General features: G+C 37.9%; 1 protein-coding gene across 15 annotated transcripts in view; it reads right to left on the bottom strand.

The window, feature by feature from the left end:
• PRRC2C (proline rich coiled-coil 2C) overlaps positions 1–22,714 on the bottom strand; it is a 78,410-nt gene that overhangs the window by 50,357 nt on the left and 5,339 nt on the right. For 14 of the 15 annotated variants that reach the window (XM_064515677.1, XM_064515679.1, XM_064515684.1 and 11 more), the window contains exons 2-5: positions 8,600–8,767; positions 7,032–7,209; positions 3,539–3,648; positions 294–428 (exon numbers count right to left, since the gene is read on the bottom strand). In XM_064515677.1, coding sequence (XP_064371747.1) covers positions 294–428; positions 3,539–3,648; positions 7,032–7,209; positions 8,600–8,714 — 538 coding nt within the window. In that variant the 5' untranslated portion in view covers positions 8,715–8,767. The remainder of the gene's footprint in view (positions 1–293; positions 429–3,538; positions 3,649–7,031; positions 7,210–8,599; positions 8,768–22,714) is intronic. The other variant, XM_064515682.1, reaches the window with a different exon arrangement.

Raw genomic sequence — 22,714 nt, 5'->3', positions numbered from 1 at the left:
CACACATTGGGAACATGGTAGAGCAGGAACAAAAAAAACAACAAAAAAAAGCCCCTCCCCTCCCAAATCCCCATGACAAGCTCTTAAACAAAATAACCATATAGTGAAACAGAGTTACAAGAGTTTCTTATGGAAGGACAGTTTGGCTCATTTTCAGCTGTTTACATATTGTAGAAGCATGTTGATTAAAAAAATTCATTTGATGTATTTTGCATGGGTAATAAGTAATCTTGTAAGAAATAAGTTCCACACAAATGCATGCCATTTCACAAGAATTTGTAGTATATACTTACTTTGTGGCCGCAAGCTGGGTCCAGATCCATGCTCTTCAGGTGCATCTTTCTCTTTGCCTGACTTTTCCTGATCCCCAGCTGCTGGCAGACTGGGAAACTCTTGCTGGAAATAACTATTTACTTGGATAGCTGGACCTACACAATAACATAATCAAAGTCACAAATTTCTGTAATCTAAAGAGTTCAGAAGGTTACCCTGTAAGCCTGATCATCCTTAGAAGGTGAACTTGAAAGCTACATTAATATACTGGTAACACACAATTCACATGAGCCTAGAGCAATCCTTATAAAGGATTCACATTTGCTACCAAATACCAAAGTTGTCAAATCTACCGGGCCAATTATCACACCTGTCAGGACTGAGGAAAAAATCCTGAAACAACCACCAAAGAGACAAATGGACAGCTTGAACTGCTCAAAGGAACAAGACGCAACACAGGAAGTACTTAAGTTCCTCAGCTCTGCCAACATCCTTTCTTCAAGCACAAAGATTTTCCTTGTTTTATTCACAGCAACTATAGTCAATCCAAGAACAGGCAGTTATGTTATTGCCAAAGCCCATAAGATTCATTACAGTTCTAATAACAAATAATTCTGCTGGACTATTGAAGGCCACAGTTTTATCTTGTGAGAAAACTTAAGTATCAGAACTGCAACATTCTTTGATTCAAAGTACAAGTTAAGAAAACCGCTAAACAGGAAGACAATCTGTGTTTGGTCTATCAGCTGTAACAAAAGCCTTAAATTCCGATCCAGAGTTATATCAAAGGTTTTAAGCAAGTCATTTTCCCCTCCTGCCAGACACACAATGAATACTGACCTATTAGCCAAGAGCATTCTGATACCAAACCACTGATAAACTTGTTGAGGGAAAACTTCTGTTCAGTCTGAATAATGCCCTGTTCATATATCTATCTTAGCTACTGGATATTGTAAGAGACAGCACGTTGGGCCACAAAGACTATGGGGCAAACCGACAAAAACCGGATCTGAACACATACAGTCCAAAGCAAACAATCACTTGGTTCAGGGAAAAAAAAGAAAAAAGCTTCCTTATACTAAACTTTTTTTTAGTCAAAAGCTAGAAAAGCTCTTCTTCTCTCTAACCAAAAGAATCCTTCAGAAAAACAAGGCTAAACTGTAGGGATCTTGATTTTTTTCAAGATTAAGAGTCAAGCACAGGACAAAATCCTCACTCTTTTCACTTCTGTTGTAAAGTTATGACAGCAAATACTACAATATTTATACCTGTGCCTACAGATTGCTGTGAGAACTTTCAAGCTTGATTCCAACTTCACCTCCTGCAGGTCATGTTAACTGGGTTTTTGTTACAGACATTGGACTCTTGATATGTCCATTTAGCTACATCCAAAGGCTTGTTTAATGGGACTGAAAACAGCAGCCATGCTAAGCAGCTGGTCTGCCAGGCAAGGGATCCTCTTCAGAGGTCCTGTGGCATGCAGTACTCATGAGTTTTATAAATCTTGAAAATGTTTTCTGCCCAATTCTACAGTGACAGTAACAATGTTTTGATTGCAAAGCAATACCATCCTCAGCGATAAGCTTGATAGCACTCAGGTTATCAACCTGAAATAGCTAGGCTGTCAGCCAACAACAGTTCAGCAATTAAGGTTTTCAAAGATGTTATAGTAGCAATTAACTTCACCTCCTAATCAACATGAGAGCTGAAAAATACATGCTGCAATTAAATTTTAGAAGTCCTTCCTTTCCAGTTGGAGTCCACATGGAGTATCAGAGAAGGATTTAGTCTTGCCTCGCTCAACTGAAGATTTACAAGAGCATGAGGCCGCTGGCTCACTTCCTGCTGGAACGCATACAAGGCATCTGGAAAAAGCACAAGTTCCACCAGCCAACTGCAGATCAGGAAAATGTGAGCATGACAGGTGTACCCCGAGTTTCAAACTGAGGAGGAGAGCAAGCAGTCGGTGCCAATTCACATTCTGTATTCCTTCTTGAAACACCAAACCCACTACCGCATTAATTGAATGAAATGAGGGCGCCATCTGGGATTGGCACAAAGTTGCCATGGCAACCACAAAATAATTAGCTAAATGCATTTTGAAGCCACTGAGCGGAATCTCTGCATTTCCTGTGTCACATCAGCAACGATCCTACCAGCTCACGCAGAAAGGTTGATGCAAAGTGATCTGCATACCAGTGTTTTTTTTTTTTTAAACATCTATTCTACAACACTCATGCAAGACAAATTATAGAGCTAGCTTAAGGGAGCAGACTTTCTGTATTAGAGAATGGAAGAAACAATGAACATAAGACAGGAGAACAAGAAGTGTAGAATCTAAGAACTGCCACTTTGAATACTTGCTCCATAAAAATGGCAGTCATTAGATGTGCAACGTTAACAATAAGCTCTAAGTGAAGGCTTAGAAGTTACCTCCATGTAATACAGATTTATGCTACTATTCTAAGACCCATCCAGAAAACAGCTCACTTCAACATGAAAGCAAAAAAAATTCTGTTTTTCAGCCATAGAAAGCTTGCAAGTCTTGGGTTATTTTCCACAATGGAAACAAAACAAGTCATGGGTTATTTTCTATAATGGAGATGCAGAAATTCTAAGCAACCTCTCACTCCATATGCAATTTTAAAAGTCTGCTGAAGACTTGCATCTGTAACAGAAACACTCAAGCTAAGATCCACAGTAATGGAAACAATTCTCCATTCTTTCATACAATTACAGAAGAAAACTACCTTTAATACTTCGCCCCAGCAAAAAAGCCTACTTGAACGGTACCACTTTAAAAAGAAACGGGAGAAGTAGTGTTGTAACAGACACCTAAACAAAAGCAAGACTATAAACCTTTTGAATAAAACAATTCAGAAAACAAATAAATTGACCACTAAGCATTTATGGTGCTCCTTCCCGTGCCAGGATTATGGGCATTAAAAATACAGATTTTTCCTCCCCTCATTTCAGCCCTCTGCAAGATCTTGTGCTATGACCACCATTGCTCTGCCAATCCAAAAACAGGGCTACGCAAATCCTTTAAGAGGCAACCAGACCTGTTACCTACTAAACTGGGCTGGAGCTCACTTGAGTGACAAGGGACTGGCTCACCTTCGGGCCAAGAAAGTTGCTTCCACAGCATTCTTAGTCCCAGCTGGCTCGGTCAAGACTCAAAAGGTTGTTGAGTCTGGATCTCTCACAGCAGCATTCACAGCCTGCTAGGCCAGTCCAGATTCCCTCCACCTTTAACACCACTTACCGTCGCCTTGCCCACCTGGCTTGGTACTGGCCCATGATTTGGCAACAGGAGCTGCTTCTGGAGGAGCAGGAACGGCAGGTTTTGGCTGTGTCTGCGGCACTTCTGGCTGTCTGGAATTAGAGGAAAAACACTCATGAATATAAGAGAGACTGAGCACAGAATGAGACCGTCAGGACTACTACTGCAAACGAATGAAATGAGGTAACTGCAGCTGAAGAACCAGTAACTACTGTTCTGTAGAAAAGCATTTTCATATATAACAGCAGTTGTTATAGTAACAGTTAAAAATTGGAATAAATTAGCTAGTTCTTTCAAGAGTAGATTTCCCAAAGTGAAGAGGTATGAGTAAAAATGGCTGGGAAGAAAGGTTAGTCAGTCAGTCAGGAACAGAATTACAACTTTTAAAGCAGTTTATTAGATGACCAAAACCTAGTTTACAACCATGGAAGGGAAAAATTTGGAAAAATGTTCTCTTGGCTCAGGGGCTGAGAGAGGAAAGCAATTAAAAAAATCATGAACAGAGAGAAAGATGACATAAATAAGTATGTCAGAAATTATGAAGTACAAGGAACTGATAAGTAGAGCTAAAGACATCATGAAAAAAATTTACAGGTACCAGAGATTAGAATAAGAAAGTTGAATTCTATTGAGAACAAAGGCACAGTCGCAATTTCAGTGTCTAGCAACGAAGAGGAGGCAGACATTTTCAATAAGCATTCATTTTGTCTCAATTTAAGAACTGAACACATATTGGAGCAAGATCTTTCTGGTCTATAAATCCAGTGAGGCTGTCCAACCTCTTTCAAGAATAGCTATTTCTGAATTCTGCCTCTGCAAATAACTTAAGCCTCCAAAGTGTCAGTGTCCACAAGTCGAGACCTCTAGCTCAGTGATACTCATTTTTGACAAAACAAGAATCATGGGGGAGATCTAATAGACTAGAACTGCTTTATTGTACCAGTAAAGCAAGACTTAACTACTATAATGCTGTATTAGTTAACCTACTCTGAATTTTTAGTTTGCAACACAGACTTTAAAAAGATTATTTTGCTTAGGATAACAAACTGACATCTGTTAACATCTTTTTGTTGAAAACAAGCCATAACAAAACAGGCCTTCAGATTTCTCTAGAAGTATCTCTACAGATCTTAGGCAGTTGACCCTCACTGCATAATATTTCAAGAAACAACTGTAAATACTTTAAATAGATCTCAAAGTAATCCCAAATTTTTGAGACTGCCACTGGGAAAAAAAAAAAAAATCAATATTATTTGGGTTCTGCAGAGATCAGCCCAAAACACTACACAGCAGTCTCAGAAATATCACAGAAAAAAGCATTACGCACCGCCCCCCCAAATCACTGCGGGGGAATCACATCGTAGATGACACAGATGTAATGGCAACTGCCAGCAAGAGAAGGGACAAAGTGATCTGGGTTACTCCATTCAAAAAAAGGTTTCCTTAGAGCTAAATGTAGGAATATACAGTGACAGAGACTTTAACATATACAAGACAAATGAAACTATGCAGCATGCAAGCTGTGGACTGTTTAAAATGTTTTCAGCATTTAACACATTGAATCCTTACATATTTTAGTGTTACAGTTGTACTAAAACTATATAAAACTGATTAACCTCCAACAAGTCACAAAATGAAAAAGTTCATAAAGTTTATCACTACTACTAGATAAAACAGAAGCCAATAACGGGGCAAAGCTAATCTGAGTATCAGTGGATGACACCCAATTTAGTGATCTTTACTTAATGGTAATATAAGGATAGAAAATTTTATTGTTTTTTCAATTCTTCATCTTCCTTAATTGGCGTTTCACAAGGACAACTTTTAATTTGTTTCCACAGATTACCAGAAGAAAAAAACCCTCCTCCACCTCTTCTATGTTTTTCCTTACTTATATTTTCCTACACCTAGACATTTTCAAAACAGACTTCAGAGAGACCAGTATCAGAACCCTTTATGCAACTGCAGCATTTATAAGCATGTTGAAAAGTTGGAGCAGTAGTAAATACAAAAACGGCCTGAAGACTCAAGCAAATGCATTAGACAACCTTAACTTAAGAGAATTTACTTGTGGCCTGGGCATATGCATCCGTTTCTGGGAGCAAGTCCCTCCTCCCACTAGTTTTACTTGTGTGTGGTTTTTAAGGGCTTTATCAGAATAATGCATAACAAAAAACAAAAGACAAATATCTTCCAGTTACAAATAAGGCACAGTTATTTATTTTTAATAAACCATCACATACTAGAACATACTTTACAGAAAGACAGACTTCAAGATACAGATAAAGAACATTTTAGTTAAGCTACTGAGCTCAAAACAAATGTAACTAGACAAAGTGTAAATGACCTCTGATGTACAGAAAAATCTCATGGAAGTAGCATACAGAATACTCAGCAGATGACCCTAAATTTGTAGTTTCATAGACCTAAAATAAAAGCTAAATATAATAGTAAACTTCTAAAGGTTTAACAGTCAATTTACAATCTTCTTTTCAGACAGACGATGCGAAAAATTGACATTTAAATGTAGGAATGTATACAGGAAGAAATAAATGGACAGCAAGAAAGGGAAGAAAACATTCAATCATCATTTGCCTTCACTAGTGCTAGTGACACACTAGCAAAACCACCCCACTCTGCAACGAGCAGCAGTGCTTCAGTCCGGTGATCAAGGCACTAGCTGCAGTGCTTCATGAACCACAATCACAGCTCCAAGAGCAGCTAGGATGCTAGCACAAAACTACATCTATATCCAGACTGAGCACAGGGAATTATATTACACAAAACATATGGCAGTGAATCAACATCACCACCACTTTTATTTTGTTAATATCATTTATTGGTAGAGTGTGAAACAACAGGGTAGAGATTAAGATGAGATTTTTCATAAGTAGTCTGGAGAATTTATTAAATTGCAATTATTATTAAGAACCACTAGAAAAATAAAGCAGAGATTCAAACAAATTTATACAAAGTAAGAATTTGTGAGATTTCTCTGCCACAGATCAGTGTAATCACACTAATTAAAACAGGTTTTCACATACTCTCTCAAGAACTCGCGAACAAGTTATTAACTAACTTAGCTGCTGTGTACTTAAGGGTTCTTCCTAGAGTTTCAGATTAATCACCTTAAAACCTTGATCTTAAGAGTGTGCTATACTATTCCCTTTATGCAAGTTTGGGTGACTGCTTAAAGAAAGCCGTGACAGGCAACTAAAGGAAACACCACGTGCACCCCCCTCATATGGAATGTAGAAGCATACTGCCTCCAATGTCAGTGGGATTTTTTTTTCCCCAACCATCCTCTAATAGCAAAATTCTTCCTCACAAAAATAGAGGTACCACTTGCTCTCTACTAGATATCTTGAGGACATTCAGATCTAACCAATTCTTTCCCACTCCCCACTCATCCCTAGTTTTGCAAAGATTTGAGAGGAGCTGCAGCAAAACCACCCCGATCTCACTGGTCACTTACTTTTCTTCCTCATGCTGTTCTTGTTTCGAAGCCCATCCTGTGCCATCTTTAGGCACAATGTTCACATTAGGGTCATTGCCTTTGTTCTCTGCTTTGAGGCTAGGGAGGTTAGCAGGGGGAGGCATCCTCCTTGAAACAGCAACTTTTCCAAGACTCTGCAATCCATGGCGTGTGGCAACTGCATGCCAAAACAGAAAGTGGAAGTTAACGATGCTCTTTAGCAGAGCTGCAGAAATCAAAAAATGTTTTGCTAAAAAAAAATTGAGAAAGTTTAAGAGAATAAGAATCAGAAATTCAAAATACTCCACAATTTTTAATTAAAAAAGTGGGAATTAGAAATACTTGGTCTGGCAGAGCTCAAGTACTTTTCAAACAGTGAGTCAATATGGTTAACCTATTCCAGAGATGAAATGGGATATATGGCCCCACTTTTAGAAGCACTGCTCAGTGACAGTAAGCTAGAAGAGCTATCTTAAATATAACGTTGGTATCTTAAAATCCTTTAAGATGATGATAAACATTATTCATTCTCTCCCTCCTTTTGGGGTTTAACATACCTTGAGGAGTCCAGGAATACACACATGGGTCCAACCCATTTCTTTTTTGCAGCACAAGCACACTGGCTGGTGCTTCAGTTTCAGTTGGCAGATGCTGTTCTTGCAAAAACATTCCTACAAAGTGCATTTACTCCAGACCACAGGTATGAAAAGCAGTACGAAGCTAGCACTACATGGGACATTCAACCTACCAACTAATTAATTCAGATGAAAGTACAAGATACTATCCTAAGTATGTTATAATATACAAGTACCTCAGCTTCAAACTTAAAAAAAACTCTAACACTATTGTAAACTTTAAAATGATTAATTATTTTAAATAATTGTCAAGTTTGAACCCTCACCCCAGTTCTTCATATACTCTCCCCCTAGATTTAAGCAAGTACACCAAATCATATTCCAGGCCTTCAGAGGGTTTTTTCCTCCTATGCTTCTCAACCCAATCAGTCATGAAAAAGCATAAGTACACTGGCTTTATTTGGGACTTCAGTAAAGTTTCACCCAGTGTTTGTCTGCAGAACTCTGATGAAGCACCTGATATGAAAGTACACGTTCCCATCTTGTGGATCAAGCACCTCCAGTTCTGCATAGGTTTTGTTATTTATACCCCACAAGGTGGGCAGGAACAAACACATTCACAAAAGATCTCAAAATATGGACAGTGGTAAAAGCACTGTTATACCACTTCCCATCACTTTACAGTTAAAAAACAGCTAGGGAATAGCATGTCAAGTGCTGATAATAAAGGGAGATTGCAGCTATTAAATAGTTCTTATTCATCTATATCCTGCTTTCTACCAGACTGAAAATACTGTCTCCTTGAACTGAAACACTAGTTTACGAGTAATCAGAAGCTGTAATGAAGATTCCTTCCCACAATTCTTCCATTTAACCGCTGTATCAAGCAGTTCAAAAATCTTGCTGTGGTTAGGTGCTCATGTACTTTGTACTCTTAATTGGCTGTACTACAGTGATGAAGAAACAATGCAAAATTAAAGTCAGTGTACTCACCTGTGGTTTTCTGAGTTTCCAGTGATTTTCCCTTGTAAGTATTAAACAGACTGAGCGTTGCATACTTTGTTTTTCCATCCTTTGCTTTTGTACTCTGGCCCGACTTTTCCGACATTTCGATGGAAACTCATCGAGTCCGGTACCTCCTGCTCACCCCTCAAAATTAGCCTGAAAATAAAAACACCAGAAGAGTAAAACAATTTGAACACTAGCCAATACTTAAGGAAATTCGTAAGACAAATTTGACACCATATTTAACTGTATCATCACTGCTGTATCACCGCTATTCCTTTTAAGTATGATGGAGATGCTTTAGAATACATTAGATGCAGGAATCCTTGAGCTTACTTAAGACTATGCCATTTTAAAGTATTTCCAGCTCCACAATTTGAACTTTATAACATCAACATAAAACCCTGTAAAAACATAAAAATATTAAATACAGTGTGTGAACTCACTAAAAAGCATGTGAAGTTTCCACCAGCAGTTAGCAACCCACGAGGGGAGCTCAATGACTTAACCCAATTCTGCAGCCAAGGGCTCATATACCATTAACTGTGGTTCAGTATTTCTGGAATTGTTTTTTTTCCAGTTAGAATCATTATGGACTCAGTAGCTAGAGAAATTAAATACACTGAGTCAAATTTCTTTATCAAATTGAGGAATACAACATGTTCAGGCAAGGAGGGGGGAAAATTCCTTAAATCAAGAGTTACACTATTCTTCTTGCTACTTGTAGCAGTAAATTATAGGGCTGTTAAAGCAGAGCAGGTCATCCCTCTCCTCCCTCCTCCTCCCAGAATAGCAGACCTTGAGAAAAAGAACCCACTAATTATCAGTTACATTTCACTAAAAATTCTTAGATGGAACTTGCCAGAGTTGCTACTCATCATCAGGCAGGCACACAAGCGTGCATTCAGTTAAGCAGAAAATTATTATATAGTCAATTTAATCTTAACAGCACTCGAAAAACCTATTATACTCTTTAGGATAATTGTTTTTGTTTATTTCCATATAGATTCCAGAATAGTTCAGACAGCTCAGATGTTCTTGCATTTCATTTTAAGAGCAGACAGCAAGAAAGCTGTCCATCTAGCTCTTGAAACTGATGATCAACGAACTACCTGATCAAACACGGAGTCTCAAAACACTTTCAAGAACCACCCAATTCACATGCAGGCATTCATGTATTAAAAAGAGTCTGCATGGACAAGCAACCCAAAGAATAAGGAACTTATTTGGTCATGAGAGACATTAACCAACGTCAAAAGATGAGGGAAATTTACACAGAGATGATGACAACATTCCCACCTTACTTTGCTTTCTACTCCAATGTGCTATTTCTACCCCAGTTTATAAGCCACTATTGAAAAGCTTAAGAAAAAAAATGAAGGGACAAATAGCCTTAGGATGGTCCAACTGCAAGAGGAACTGGGCCAGACCCTATTCCACTACAATCCTTGCAAACTGTTGCAAAGGGGGCAAGTCTCCAGCTTCCTACTGGGCTACATACACAGTTAAGAAATACACTTTCCCACTCTCATGAAGAGAAAGCAACTCCCAGAACCTTTTGCCACACTAATCAGCATTTACCTGTTTCAACAGCACATGTTATCCCAAAAGCCATTCTTCATCTCTTCCAAAAATGTAAAATACAGAATGGAAGCAAGCTGAATTCAGCCTGCCAAGTGAGCCATGTATCCAGAACCCAGACCTTGGATATGGCCAACAGTCCACCCCTGAAATCTCTTCTATGAAAGAGAAGGCACCTTTAACATGCTGTCTTTTAAAAGGGCAGGGAAGTGAACAGAAGAGGATGTTTCCCTATCTTCATCTTCTTGATTTTTTCCTTCTTTTTTTACTTCCTTGTCACCTTACCTTATCATGGCTGCTTCTCCATAGCTCTTCCCTTCTCTATCCAAAAACCTACATGGACACTACAGCTCACTACGCAACCAACATTGTAGGCACAAGGAAAAAAAGAAAATATAGCCTGATGTGTGAATTTAGATAAGCTTATTTTTTTGCAGCTACCAACTCAAGCAACCATTCACTGTTTGCAGCAGCCCCAATACTCATTTACAATTCAACAACATGCCAAGCTTTGCCCATTATTATTATTCATGACCATGCAAGTGCTCTCAGCTAGTCTGGAGACCTAAATCAAGGCAGACCATTTTATCAAGCTAGAGGCTAAATCAGACACTAGGCCCTGAATTAACCCATCTTCTTTATGAGGAAACTCAGTTTATCACAAGGTCTTCACTACAATGGCTGTGAAAGAATCAGGCAGATTCTTTTCCTTCAGTTCTCCTATCACAGTATGCAAGACCAAGAGTCTACCACAAACATCCTGGGGCAGCAAGCAAAAAAGTAAGTACTCATCAATTAAATACTAGAGTGCTGCACAGGTAGCAAATAAGTTTTCAGGTATGCAATTAACCATATCAAGTAATTCATTACAATTATTCAATACTTAGCTATGCTCTGGCACACATTCAAATGAGAAAGACTCATACAGAGTTTTAATTTTCAGCCCAAGACTCATTCCCACCCCCAGAATATCTAAATTAGAAATGGCCTCATAAACCTGAGTGAAATAGCAGAAGGTTGGGGGGGGGGGGGGGGGGGGGAAGAGGGGACACTCCGGTCATTGCTTGCCCAACCAATCCACAAAAGCAGCTAAGCCCTAACAGATACAGGCTGGGCAGAAGGCAGTTTGAGGTTAATTTAAAATAATCCTGAGTTTGTCTTACTTTTCAAAGCTCGTACCTCTGGCAGAAACCACACAGAAAGTCTTACTCTATAAGGAAAAGAGTTATGGTTAAGACAGAGTATTAGTACAGAAGCGCTTGGGCAAATCTTCATCATTGTAATTGTTCTAGGACACTTGATAGCTTTAAGAACAAGAGGAGGCTATCATGTTTCCCCGTAGGGCTTTTTGATGTCAAATTTGCAAAAAAAAAAAACCCTGCTCATTACAGCTGAGCTCTATGCATTCTTTGTATTAAAATTCATAGTTTGACAACTTTTTCCAAAGTTACAAAGAAAAAAACCCAGAATATTTTAAACTGATTAAAATCACACATTCCTCAGTAATCTGATTTGCAGAAAATAGATCAAGCACTGCAAGCAGCACTCAAATTAGGTCAGTCAATACATTCACATTTAACTAAGTTTAGATCTGATACTGGGTGCTAAAGAAGATATACTTGCAAAATTAAATTTTAGACCAGGTACTCAAGGCAGAGATGACAAATCCTCTCTTTGAAGAGCTCATCTGGCCCTCTAAAAATACATCTGCCAGGTCACACATTAAACATGCACCTTCATAGCATCTAGTAACAAAGAGTGGTTCCAAGCCATATGAAATAAAATTTCAGGCTGTATCCAGCTCTAAGCCCCTTGGTTTCTTCATTTAAATTTATCTTGTATATACGGCATTCCTATACAGAAGCATTGAGAATCACTCCCCTCTGTGTACCATCTATGAGATATTTTAACATAAAACATGTTTAATTTCTGTATACAACTATGTTCTAGATTGGCAAGTACTAGATGCATCAACAGATTCAACATTTGCCCTAATATTTATATCTTTAACTATTATCAGTAAGCTAGCTGTCTGTCTGAACTCTGTTAGTCAACCTCTTAAAAGCTAAGTGTTACTGTTTGCTAGGTTTAGACATCCAGCACCACTGTCAAATGAGTAAGAACATGAGACAGCTGTATACCCCTGAACAGTAGCAACATATAAAAGACTTCAGAACTACTTACCAAAATTAAATAATTACCATGATAAAAACCAGAAGGATAGGTAGCAAAACAAGAAGTAACAGCTGGCAGGTTTCACTGCCCTATTAAGAAGTTTAACCTAGTCAGCAGCTCATTTTGAATTGCTGTAGTTACTATGTGTATGATGACAGGAGGCACAATGCCCCTAACTTCAGGGACAAAGATTACATTTCAGCCACTTAGTAATGTTACCAAATAAATTAGCTGACTTTCACTGTGGCCTTGTTTGTGATTCAGAGATTAAAATATTACTGTAATTTCTGTACCAGTCAATATTTTTCAGACTGCAGCTGGTTGCTTATTTAGACCCTGCAATGAACTGAGAAGTATGTGTGCAGAATTTAGCACAGTAAGTAGCTGCCACGGCTCCTAGATAACATTTACTTATACCACTTTAAATACCTGTAGGGGGTGGAAGAGCAAACGGAATGCAGTATATTCTCCTAGACCGTGGCTGTAGAATCATATTTCTTAAAAGAAAAAAAAAAACAAACAAAAAACAAAACCAAGTTCCTAGCTCCTGGATCATTTCAGGAGTCCCTAAAACAAGTAGTTTATACTTTAATTGTACTGGTTCATATATCTGTAAATTTTGCATGAGACCAACTACAGACTAGAACAGATCTCATCTCCACTTTGGAAAGAAATATTTATATAATTAAAAAAAAGTATTACTTTTGAGGTCACTTTTGAGGACTGGAGCACTAAGAAATTTAATATACCAAACATCTTAACTCAGCAATTCTCTTCTGTTTCCTCCCCTCTCCCACCGTGACCATTTCACTATTTTGTAGTTTTATTATAAATGTAAAAAACAGTTTTCCATACTTACAGGTGAGAACAGAAAAGCATTCTGTATGAGTTATCTAGGTGAACAAGTACAAACAGGCATGGAAAGGCAAAGGGAGGCCTGTAAAGGTTCAGGCAGAAAAATAGCTTCTTTATCCACAGCTTTTGGCAAAGGGAAGATCAACTCTTATTAGTGCCATGGGAAACAGCTATATTATCTGTATCTTATGGTCCTCCAACTATATAGGTTTCTGTATATGTTTAAGACACAATATACGCAGTTTCTGACTGCTGAGAGGAAGACTACTATGCCCTATATCCTCCAGACATCCGCCCTTAACTGATGTAAGCACAGATGGTTGCATGGCAAACTCTCTAGAACCATACTTTATATGCTCTATTTTTTAACTCCTAGAGAAAAAGTCTTGGTTTTTTTTAGAGCTTAACATGTCAAGAGACTTCTTCATGAATATTATAATTATCATTTATGTAGTCCCATCAGTTCTTTTTTAAGAGTTTTGTTTTATTTTACCTACAAGCATACAATTTTTTAGGTTTGGTAACTTGTTTGTTCAGAGGATTTTGAAGTTTTATGAATATTAACTAAATACAGGAATCATTCCCACGTTTCCTATTTAATACGGATAGGATATCCATGTGCTACATTCTGGCAGAGCTTGGAGAAGTATAAACTGCAATGATTTAGGGTTCAAACCTGCTGAAAATTTCTTAGGACCATAAACTCTCAGTCCCTCAAATCCCCATCTGCAAAGTGGGAAAAATCACAAAAACACTACAAGAAAGTTTACTCGTAACTGGGACGCAGTAGCACCTCTCTCAAAACAGAAAACAAGAAACTAATCCAGAAAGACTGTTTCACATCATCTTGCCCCTATATTAAGTACGTTAAATGAAGTGTTTAAGAGGCTGAAAATTCTTATACAAATTTGTCATTTGTATCTGACCATAATTCCAGTTTTCTTAAAATAGCTTCATTTCTGGCATACTGAAGAAAGTGGTTCTGATAAGTTTTGGAACTAAAAAATAAAACAGACAACCCCCCCCCCCCCCCCCAAACTTCTTTGCCACATGGCTGACTGGATGTAAGAGGCTGATATTCCTCCAACCTCAGTGCTACTGATTTTGAAAAAGCATTCTCAATACCTTAACAAGCTGTGCACTCAACACCCTAGATGAATAACGTGGTACTAAAAATTTCAGCTAGGAAAGTTCCGTTTCAACTGTAAGTCTGGCATTTTTAGATTCTAGAACACCACTAAAGAAGTTGCTTCGTAATGGCGCAGCTGAAGCATGATCTGCAGTTAAAAACAGCCATATAAATTCTGAAAAACTGTGTGATCTTCAGAGAAGACAGTAATTTAAGCCATTTACAGAAAAATATGACTGATTTAAAAAACAGAATCTTGTAAGATACTGGATTCTAGATACTGAGAACTCAATTAATACTACTTCTTGCCTTATTTATGACCCATTATCAAGAAATCCTGTTATTAAAAAGATCATAAATATTGTGCAATTACTGAATATATGATTTAGCACAAAGAAAAGTAACAACAATAAATGGAGTTACAATTAAACATACTGTCTTGCTGCTCTGACGTGGATATGTTTACAAACAACATGCACTAAGCAATCTCTAACTGATGAGCTTACATTTACAATAACTTTCAAGTGACCAAAGCTTCATTCCAGGACTGCAGCTTTTCAGGCTCAATTTCTACTCAAAGTTTCAGCCACTCATCCCACTATGAGGAATTTTGAATAGCTCTAGCATCAGGCAGCTTAACCCAACATGAAAACATGCCTCAACACCCCCCCCGCCCCCATAACACCTAAATAGCAAAAGGCTCTGTTGAACCAAAGCATCTAATAAAAGAAAAGCCTCTGAGGTCAGAAAAAAATTTTAAGAGTAATTTCTAGGAGCATTCATTGTTGAATAGTTTGTTGCTAAGCAGGCTGAAAATTACAGAAAAGATTTCAGGGCCTTTTGAGCTTCCATTTCACACACCTCAGCAAACTATCTGCAAGAATAATGGCACTCTGAATCTTCAAAGAGTGCTGGCTAGACCTCACTACAATTCATTCTTGAATAAGATCTATATTAACCTTTACTTCCTTAGAAAGCCAGGCTAATGTGCATTTCCATCCCTACTTTTCTTCCCCATTGCCAAATTTTGGGCTCACTGGCTATTTTCAGATGAATTTGAAAGAGTACAACTCAAAAACACTCCTCTTCTATAAATTCTGTGAAAGTAGGTGGCTGAGTGGGAAGAAAACCCCCCTTTAATCACCATCTCTTCCTTGTCTGTCACCTCTGAGGGAAAACTGTATAGTAAGCTGATCCCCTAAGCATGGACAATCTATAGAAGAATGTTCTGTACAGCCACCAAATGGAAAAAATCAAAATGAATTTTCCTCCTTAGAACCAAAACATTCCACCATAAGACAAAGCTGTAGCAAAGCAGGCTTTGCTTGTTCTATCATTCCTCAAATTACTCCTCTTCAGAGCTTAAGAGAGACTTTCTGAAAAACTATCAAAACTAGAGGTGTCAGGTGGAAACAAGATCATGTCAGAAAAAGTGTCATTTTAGGACATTTCCCCACATATACATCTTATAAACATGCAGTCTGTAGATGCTAGAAGTAAGCATCCACAAATATGTCTGTATCAGTTTTAACAGACAGCTAAACTATGGTATAAATAGAGCTACTGACCCAACTAAGTGATGAAACTAACCAAAATTAGTCTCACAAAATAAAGTCTACACAGAAATTAAGTTTACTGCAAAATGCATCATCGATTTTAAACTAGCTATCTATAGAATAAGCATCTCTTGCTTCCTTAGAAGACAGGAAGGCAGTTTGTTAAATTGTCCTCTGTAAGAAATACTAGACACCTTGAACATGGCCTTCCAACAGGATAACTAGCAACAAACCACAAATATCTTGGGGAACATTCATTATGAGTCTCTCAAGTGTAAGATGGCAGTAGTACTAACACTTTCCAAATAAACTTTTAGGACACATCCTGCAGCAGAAAAAAAAGTTAGCAGAAAAACATAATCTGTCCATTTCTATTCAGCTTTTTCAGCACATTCTTAAAAACAATAGGAAACATGAGATAAGAGCAGCCGGCGGAGTCAAAAAAGGCAGATAACAGGACAGCAACCATGCAAACCTCAAATTTGTCTCTATTCACAGATTTGAATACGTATTTAACTATATGTGCATGAATACTTCACTTTACAGGCACTGAAATCATATTCCCGCGGAACAGCCCTGCCAACAGAAGCATTCATTCTCCTGTAGCTATTTTCCTTTTACTTAAGAAAGTTTCTAATAGCCAGACTGCTTCTGAAATCTTCCCCTCCTTAAGTGACTTCAGAGAATGGAGAGATTAGGGTCCTTTCCCCCTCATAAATAGAATGGTGCCAGTATAGCTAATTAAATAAAAAACTCTGGGGAAAGAAAGGACAGCTTTCTTTTTACATTGTTTGAGGATATCTCTTTGGTTTTTATGTTTTTATAGTTATAGAATCATATAAAGCAATTCAATATTCTGACAACTACTATTTAAATATTATCTAAGGCAATACTGTTATGTGGGGATTCAATTCTTTCAGTGATTAGTCTATGGCATTCTTCCACATTTTACCCCACAGGCTCAATTTTGGGTCTCCTAGTTTCCACCCTACAGGAAGCTGTTCATCAGCATAGCTCTTCTACTTATTTTGGCATTTTACAAGGAAGGAAGGAAATACAAAGTACTCAAAATATAAATGTAGTTATTCTGGTGAACAAAATGCTAAAATGAAGAATAAGCATCTCCTGAAAAACTGTATTTAGTTCTCAACTATTATACATGTAGAAGATTTAACACGTCTGACTACTTATAATTACACTTGGAAGTACTCTTCAGGCTGTAGATTCTTCCATATTTGAGATGCAAAGCTAGTTTTATCACAAGAAGAGATTCAAATGTAAAGTGCTGTCAATGAAACTCTTCAAATAAATAGCATGACTGCCTACAGAAGCCATAAAGCAAGGCATATCACAAAGTATCAAAGAACAGAAATCCATATTTTTGAGATCTACAAAGATACAACATAGCAGGTTTTAAAGGTTGTTAGGATACTACGGGAGGACCAATCACCACCTGGCCTCTTTCAACGCTCTTTCTTATCTTTGCAAAGAGACAGCCACATACTGGATGCAAAGCAAATTCTCATGCCACTGAGAGAGTAAGATTCTCTCTGGAGTTCTGCATAAAATTCTTATGGCCATGATAACATCCAGTGTAGGTCTTTTACCCTAAATCCTCATCATATCAGGAAGAACAAAAGTAGTAAGGAAGTGGTTAAAATTGAAAACAAACAAAACCCAAACACACAAACCCCCTCCTTCCTAAGGGAAAAAGAGCCAGAAGAGTAAAGTACTGGCACCACCTCTCTTACTTGAAGAAGCTGACAAACCCAAATGAAATTTAGGAACTAAAACCAAGATCCCTCCAATTTATTTAGACTTTCATCTCTTGCTGCAGTCAATGGGAATTAAGTTCCTATATGCTTACGATCCAACTACCTAGTAACTTTTACAGCTTTCATTGCTGTTATTCAGAAGCTTAGGAACACCCAGCAACACATTTAAGCTCTCAGCCACCCAAGTTCTACTTTATAGCTACTAGGATACAAACGAGCTCAAGAGGTGGCACTGGGGCTTTCCACAAGACAAACATAAAAATTGTAAGGAGGCAGCATGTTGCTGCAGAAAAGGAGTCTTCAGAAAGCAACAGATGCCCCCAAGCAGCATGCAGAGAGTGAGGTCTGGAGAGCAAACACCCACCAACCGGCAGCAGACAAACAGCTGACTTAAACAGAGTTCAGGAACAACTCTCTAGCAATCAATCCCTGCCCTCCCTCCCTGCAGGGAAAAATACCATCAGACTACTGCTTTTATGCCTTCTGTTAAGATTTTCATTCTTTCTGGTCTGATCTTTAAGTCAAAAACCTCCGTAGAGGAAAGGCGACAGCATAGTATTTTACAGATATGGCAACAATTAATATCAGTCTAAACATGTAAAGTTCAATGAAAAACAGAGTTACTGGGTCCCTGGTTTTGCTTGTTGTTCCCAGAAAACTAGGTAACAGAAGAATGCAGTTTTATTCTGCACAAAATACGTACAGCTTGAACAACATAAGTGAATCATCCTCAATATCATAAGTGCTACCACTGATACATATGCAATGCCTCCAATGTTATCTTAACTAGTTCTTTCTTAAGGGGTTTTAATCATCATCACACCATTTTGTTAAGCTCTGATGCACTTTCATGGCTATACCCAGTTTTCCTGTTTCCATAAAAATGACACATTTTGCTAATGGAGACAAGATACAAAGTCAAATTAAGAAACAGTCCTCTCAAGTTATTTTGTATTCTCAAACTAAATACAGATGATAAACTTAAAGCTACCCCTCTTGCTTGTCACAACAAATACCATTTTTAGAATTTCAGAAGAAAAGCATAAGAGAAGCTAATTCTTAGAACTACCACAAGTTAGAAAAATGAAAGAGGGTATAAGTGTCACAGGAAATTTTTAATAAAAAACCTTTGTCATTACTTTTAAGTTCCTAGTCTTGAACAATAATCAGGCTTACTACCACACCTCCACATGCCACCACTCACACAAAACCTAGCATGCTTTACCTCTGAACACCTGAAGTACAATTTAGTCTACACAGTTTGGTAAATTCAACAATAACCATATAGCTTATACTAAACCAGATAAACACAACCTCCCTAAAAAACGTTACGCTCTGAATAATTACATCATATAGCAGATGTCAGACGTCATCTCCAACAACGTGACTGACAAACACCCATTTCTACAGAAATCCTCTCCCATACTCATTCTAACATTCAAGTACTTTCAAGTAGCAAAATATACAACGTCCAGAGTCGGTCCTGAGTCTCTAATCCTCAGTGTAGCCAAGATAACTGAAAACAGGCTCAAAAGACCTAGACAGAAATGGCTTTAAGCTGCCTTTAAGTTTAGAGAATTGACTTTGGTCATATTTTCAAACTTCTCTGAAACATGAGGGATAGACCTTTAGGTTAATTTACAAAAGGAATTTGCATACAACCAAATAATGAAAGAATGGATTTAAAGGTTGAAGGTGTCATAAGCACCAAGAAAGTTTGAGAATTAAAAACCCTAAACACATTACTAGACCAAACACATTTTGGATTACTCCTGCAGCTGTAACTCAGCATTCACCTACTGGAATGGATCAGAACAGTGTCAGGACAATCACGCCAACTGCAACATTGATCTAGGCTATCTCACTTTTGTTCTCCATATAACCATGTGTTTGTCCCAGATAGCTTCTCACTAATGACCAAAATAAACATGGATGCATGCTTAAAGAAACAGTACCCTGTATGTCTGTTGGCAAACTCAAATAGTAATGACTGACAGGCTAGTAGAGTGAGCTTACGATTCTTCTTAGAGCAATCCACAATTTAGGTTGGGGCACAACAAAACAGTAGTAAAAAAAACAATCTTGTATTCTCATGGATAAAAAGCTTCCAGATCCTAAAAAGGCTGCAATTCATATTATATGAGAGGAATACAGTTACTGGGCTAAGATTCTGCCGGTGGGGTATAGCAACCACATAAAACATACTACCGCCTTCATTAGTATTACAAATCTCTAGTTTGTTTACTTATTTCTTTTTCCACATAAATCAGATTAGTGAAAAGACAAACTTAAGACAACCACCACAGAAGTAAAAATGACAAAGATTTATTAGCAATCACTAATAAATGCATTAACAGAAGCACTCCTTAAAGTATCAGCACATTTTCAAGTTATCAAACCATATTTAAATAGCTTCTTTGCTAGAGAGGATTTTTCAAGTGATTCCAGTAACAGAGTGGCAGTGCATGCCACACACATTAGAACTAGCACGTCTTAAACTCATGCACTAACACAACACAACTGTTCCTGCCACATTCTGATAATCTTAAAGAATTAGTTAGAATAATTTCAATTTGATTTGCAAGACTACTGAACGCATTTTACAAAAATAAAAGATCTGAAACTTCTTTGCAGCTCACTTTTAAGGCAAGTTATTTTATTCCTAATTAGCCTGACAGTTTCTTTTGAGTCTTCATTTCTTTGTCACTAAATATTAATTTTTTTGCAGGACAGGTTTTTGCTTTTCCAGTTTCAGGCAGATGGTTAAGAAACTTTTTAATACGGTAAATTTTTAATTGTGGCAGGAGTTTCAAAGTGCTGGAATGAAGCCAGGATCAGGGAGGGGGGAAAAAAACCCAAACAGCTTCTATACAATTAAAAAGAACATCATAATGAGATGCATTCTCATTACTTCAGGGAACAGAACAATATAAGTGCTTTTCACCCAATTAGCTTTTCAACTGGCAGATGCCAAAGAGATTTTTATTTTCAAGATTTGCAAAAGAGTTTATTAAAGAAATTTCCATTATTTAGATAAATGAGAAAAACTTCAAAGCTCTCAGAACTGAAGCATTGCCTATTTTAGAGAAGGGGAAAAAAACACAATTTTTTTCCCCCTGCAAGTTCCTGCAGAAACAAGCCATATACCTGCTATCAAAGAACAGTACTCTACTACCAACTCTAGGCTGGCAGGCAGCACTTCTCCAAATACAGAAGTCTAATGCGACCTGTCATACCTATCTGAACTCCTTCTTAATAGAAAAATAAAGTTAAACAATTTACTAGGCTTTTCACAAATTAGTTTAGGTCAGTTAGTTTATCCTGAGCACCACTACTCTCTGTAAAGGTATCTGTTAATGTCTAAGATGACAAACAGTCCCTTAAGGAAAAAATACGAAAGCACTTTGCATGCTGTCACAAATACTACTTTATGTTTCTTGCTCAACTGCATCATACCATCCAGCAGAAGCATGGAAAGGCAAAGACTAGCATATACCCATCGTCCACAAGTACATAGAAAGCTACCTGGAAAGTCTCCTGCTTAGTGGCACCCTGAGTAGTGGTTACTGTGTCAGTCCTGTTACTGATCTGAGGATGGCGTGCCTGAGAGCAGGGGTACAAAAGGGAAGTCCACAGTGGGGCTGTGGAAGAAGCTAGGCAGCTGATGACATACAGATGACCCCATGTCCATTCAAATGAGCGGGCCAAAAATACTGAAAAGATTGGCATTTATTTTCACTTGCAAAGTTTAGGTTTGAAAGCACAAAAAACTCAAAAGAATAAGCAGAACTTGTGATACTGGCAGGTTTGAGTACTAGTTTGGAAAAGAACAAAAATAAACAAAAAACAATTGCTTTTACCCTACAGTAAAAAGCAAGAAGTCTCCACATATTCACAGAATCACAGCATGGTTAAGGCTGGAAGGGACCTCTTACTGGATTCTTTCACATTTCTAAACATACAGAAGTAACAGTGAGCAGCGGCTCCATTCCAGCTGCAGTTGGAAAGATCTGACTTCAGATGCAGGCTTAACAGCACTCCAGATCTGTGACTCTGCAGCGGGCTGTCTCTGATGAGTTACCAGAAACAACAGCTGGGCTGAACAAGACAGAGGCACACTGTTAGGTATAAAACAGTTGTTTCTAGGAAGCTGATGAAAGATAATCAATAGGTACATGAAAATGGACCAGTTTCCGGAGGAAAACTCCTTTCAATACTCCTACAGCAAAAGCTCTTGCACTTCATCACAAGCTCTGAAACACCACTATTCAAACTGGTGGTACACTTTGCCTCTCTGGTGTCTCACAACCATTTGCTAGGCTGAAAAGACAAAGTCCTTTCCCATGATCTTGAAAAGCCAAACTACGCCTCCTGTGTTATTTCCAACCCCTCCACACCATGTTGAAGTGAAAGAGGAAACGACAGATTAAGAGACAAACCTAAAAGCAATTCCTTGCTGTGAATAACCCAGCCTAAGAATCTTTTTCATGACTTCCATTTCGTGTTCCTGCATCACTCAATTTCCAAATCCCACTGTAATAATTAACATTTCTTGACAGAGGAAGAGACACTTCATTTTCAGCCTCCTCCTCAAGGAACCACAGCTCACATTTAGTAGTGGGTTTCTTTCTGCATCATACGTTTCTCCCTTGGACTTTCCACACCTTTAAAGGATCCCTGATCTCAGCTGCAAATACATAAGTTTGTCATAGTTTTTATGCAAAACCTGTTTTTTCAAACCCCTATTCATAAATCATTTAAGTAACAAATAGTTACACCTAAGGTTCTTGACCTCAGAAGACTGTTAGATGCTGCTTCGAAATACTGTTCAGGCAACCTCTTATATTCATAAGCACCTCTAGAATATTTTGTAACGATGCACGAGAACTACTCTAGGGCTAGATCCTTACACATTTTCATATCTCTTTAGAACAGATTTGCCAAATGAATTGCCCTTTGTAGCTTTTTGTTAACTTCTTTCCCTTCACCTTCTCAAGGTATCTTTGCTACTGAAGACCGTAGCCCTCATACA

This window comes from Dromaius novaehollandiae, chromosome 8 (genome assembly GCF_036370855.1).
Source record: "Dromaius novaehollandiae isolate bDroNov1 chromosome 8, bDroNov1.hap1, whole genome shotgun sequence".
Taxonomy (NCBI): Eukaryota; Metazoa; Chordata; class Aves; order Casuariiformes; family Dromaiidae; genus Dromaius; species Dromaius novaehollandiae.
This window is presented reverse-complemented; position numbering and strand designations above follow the sequence as displayed.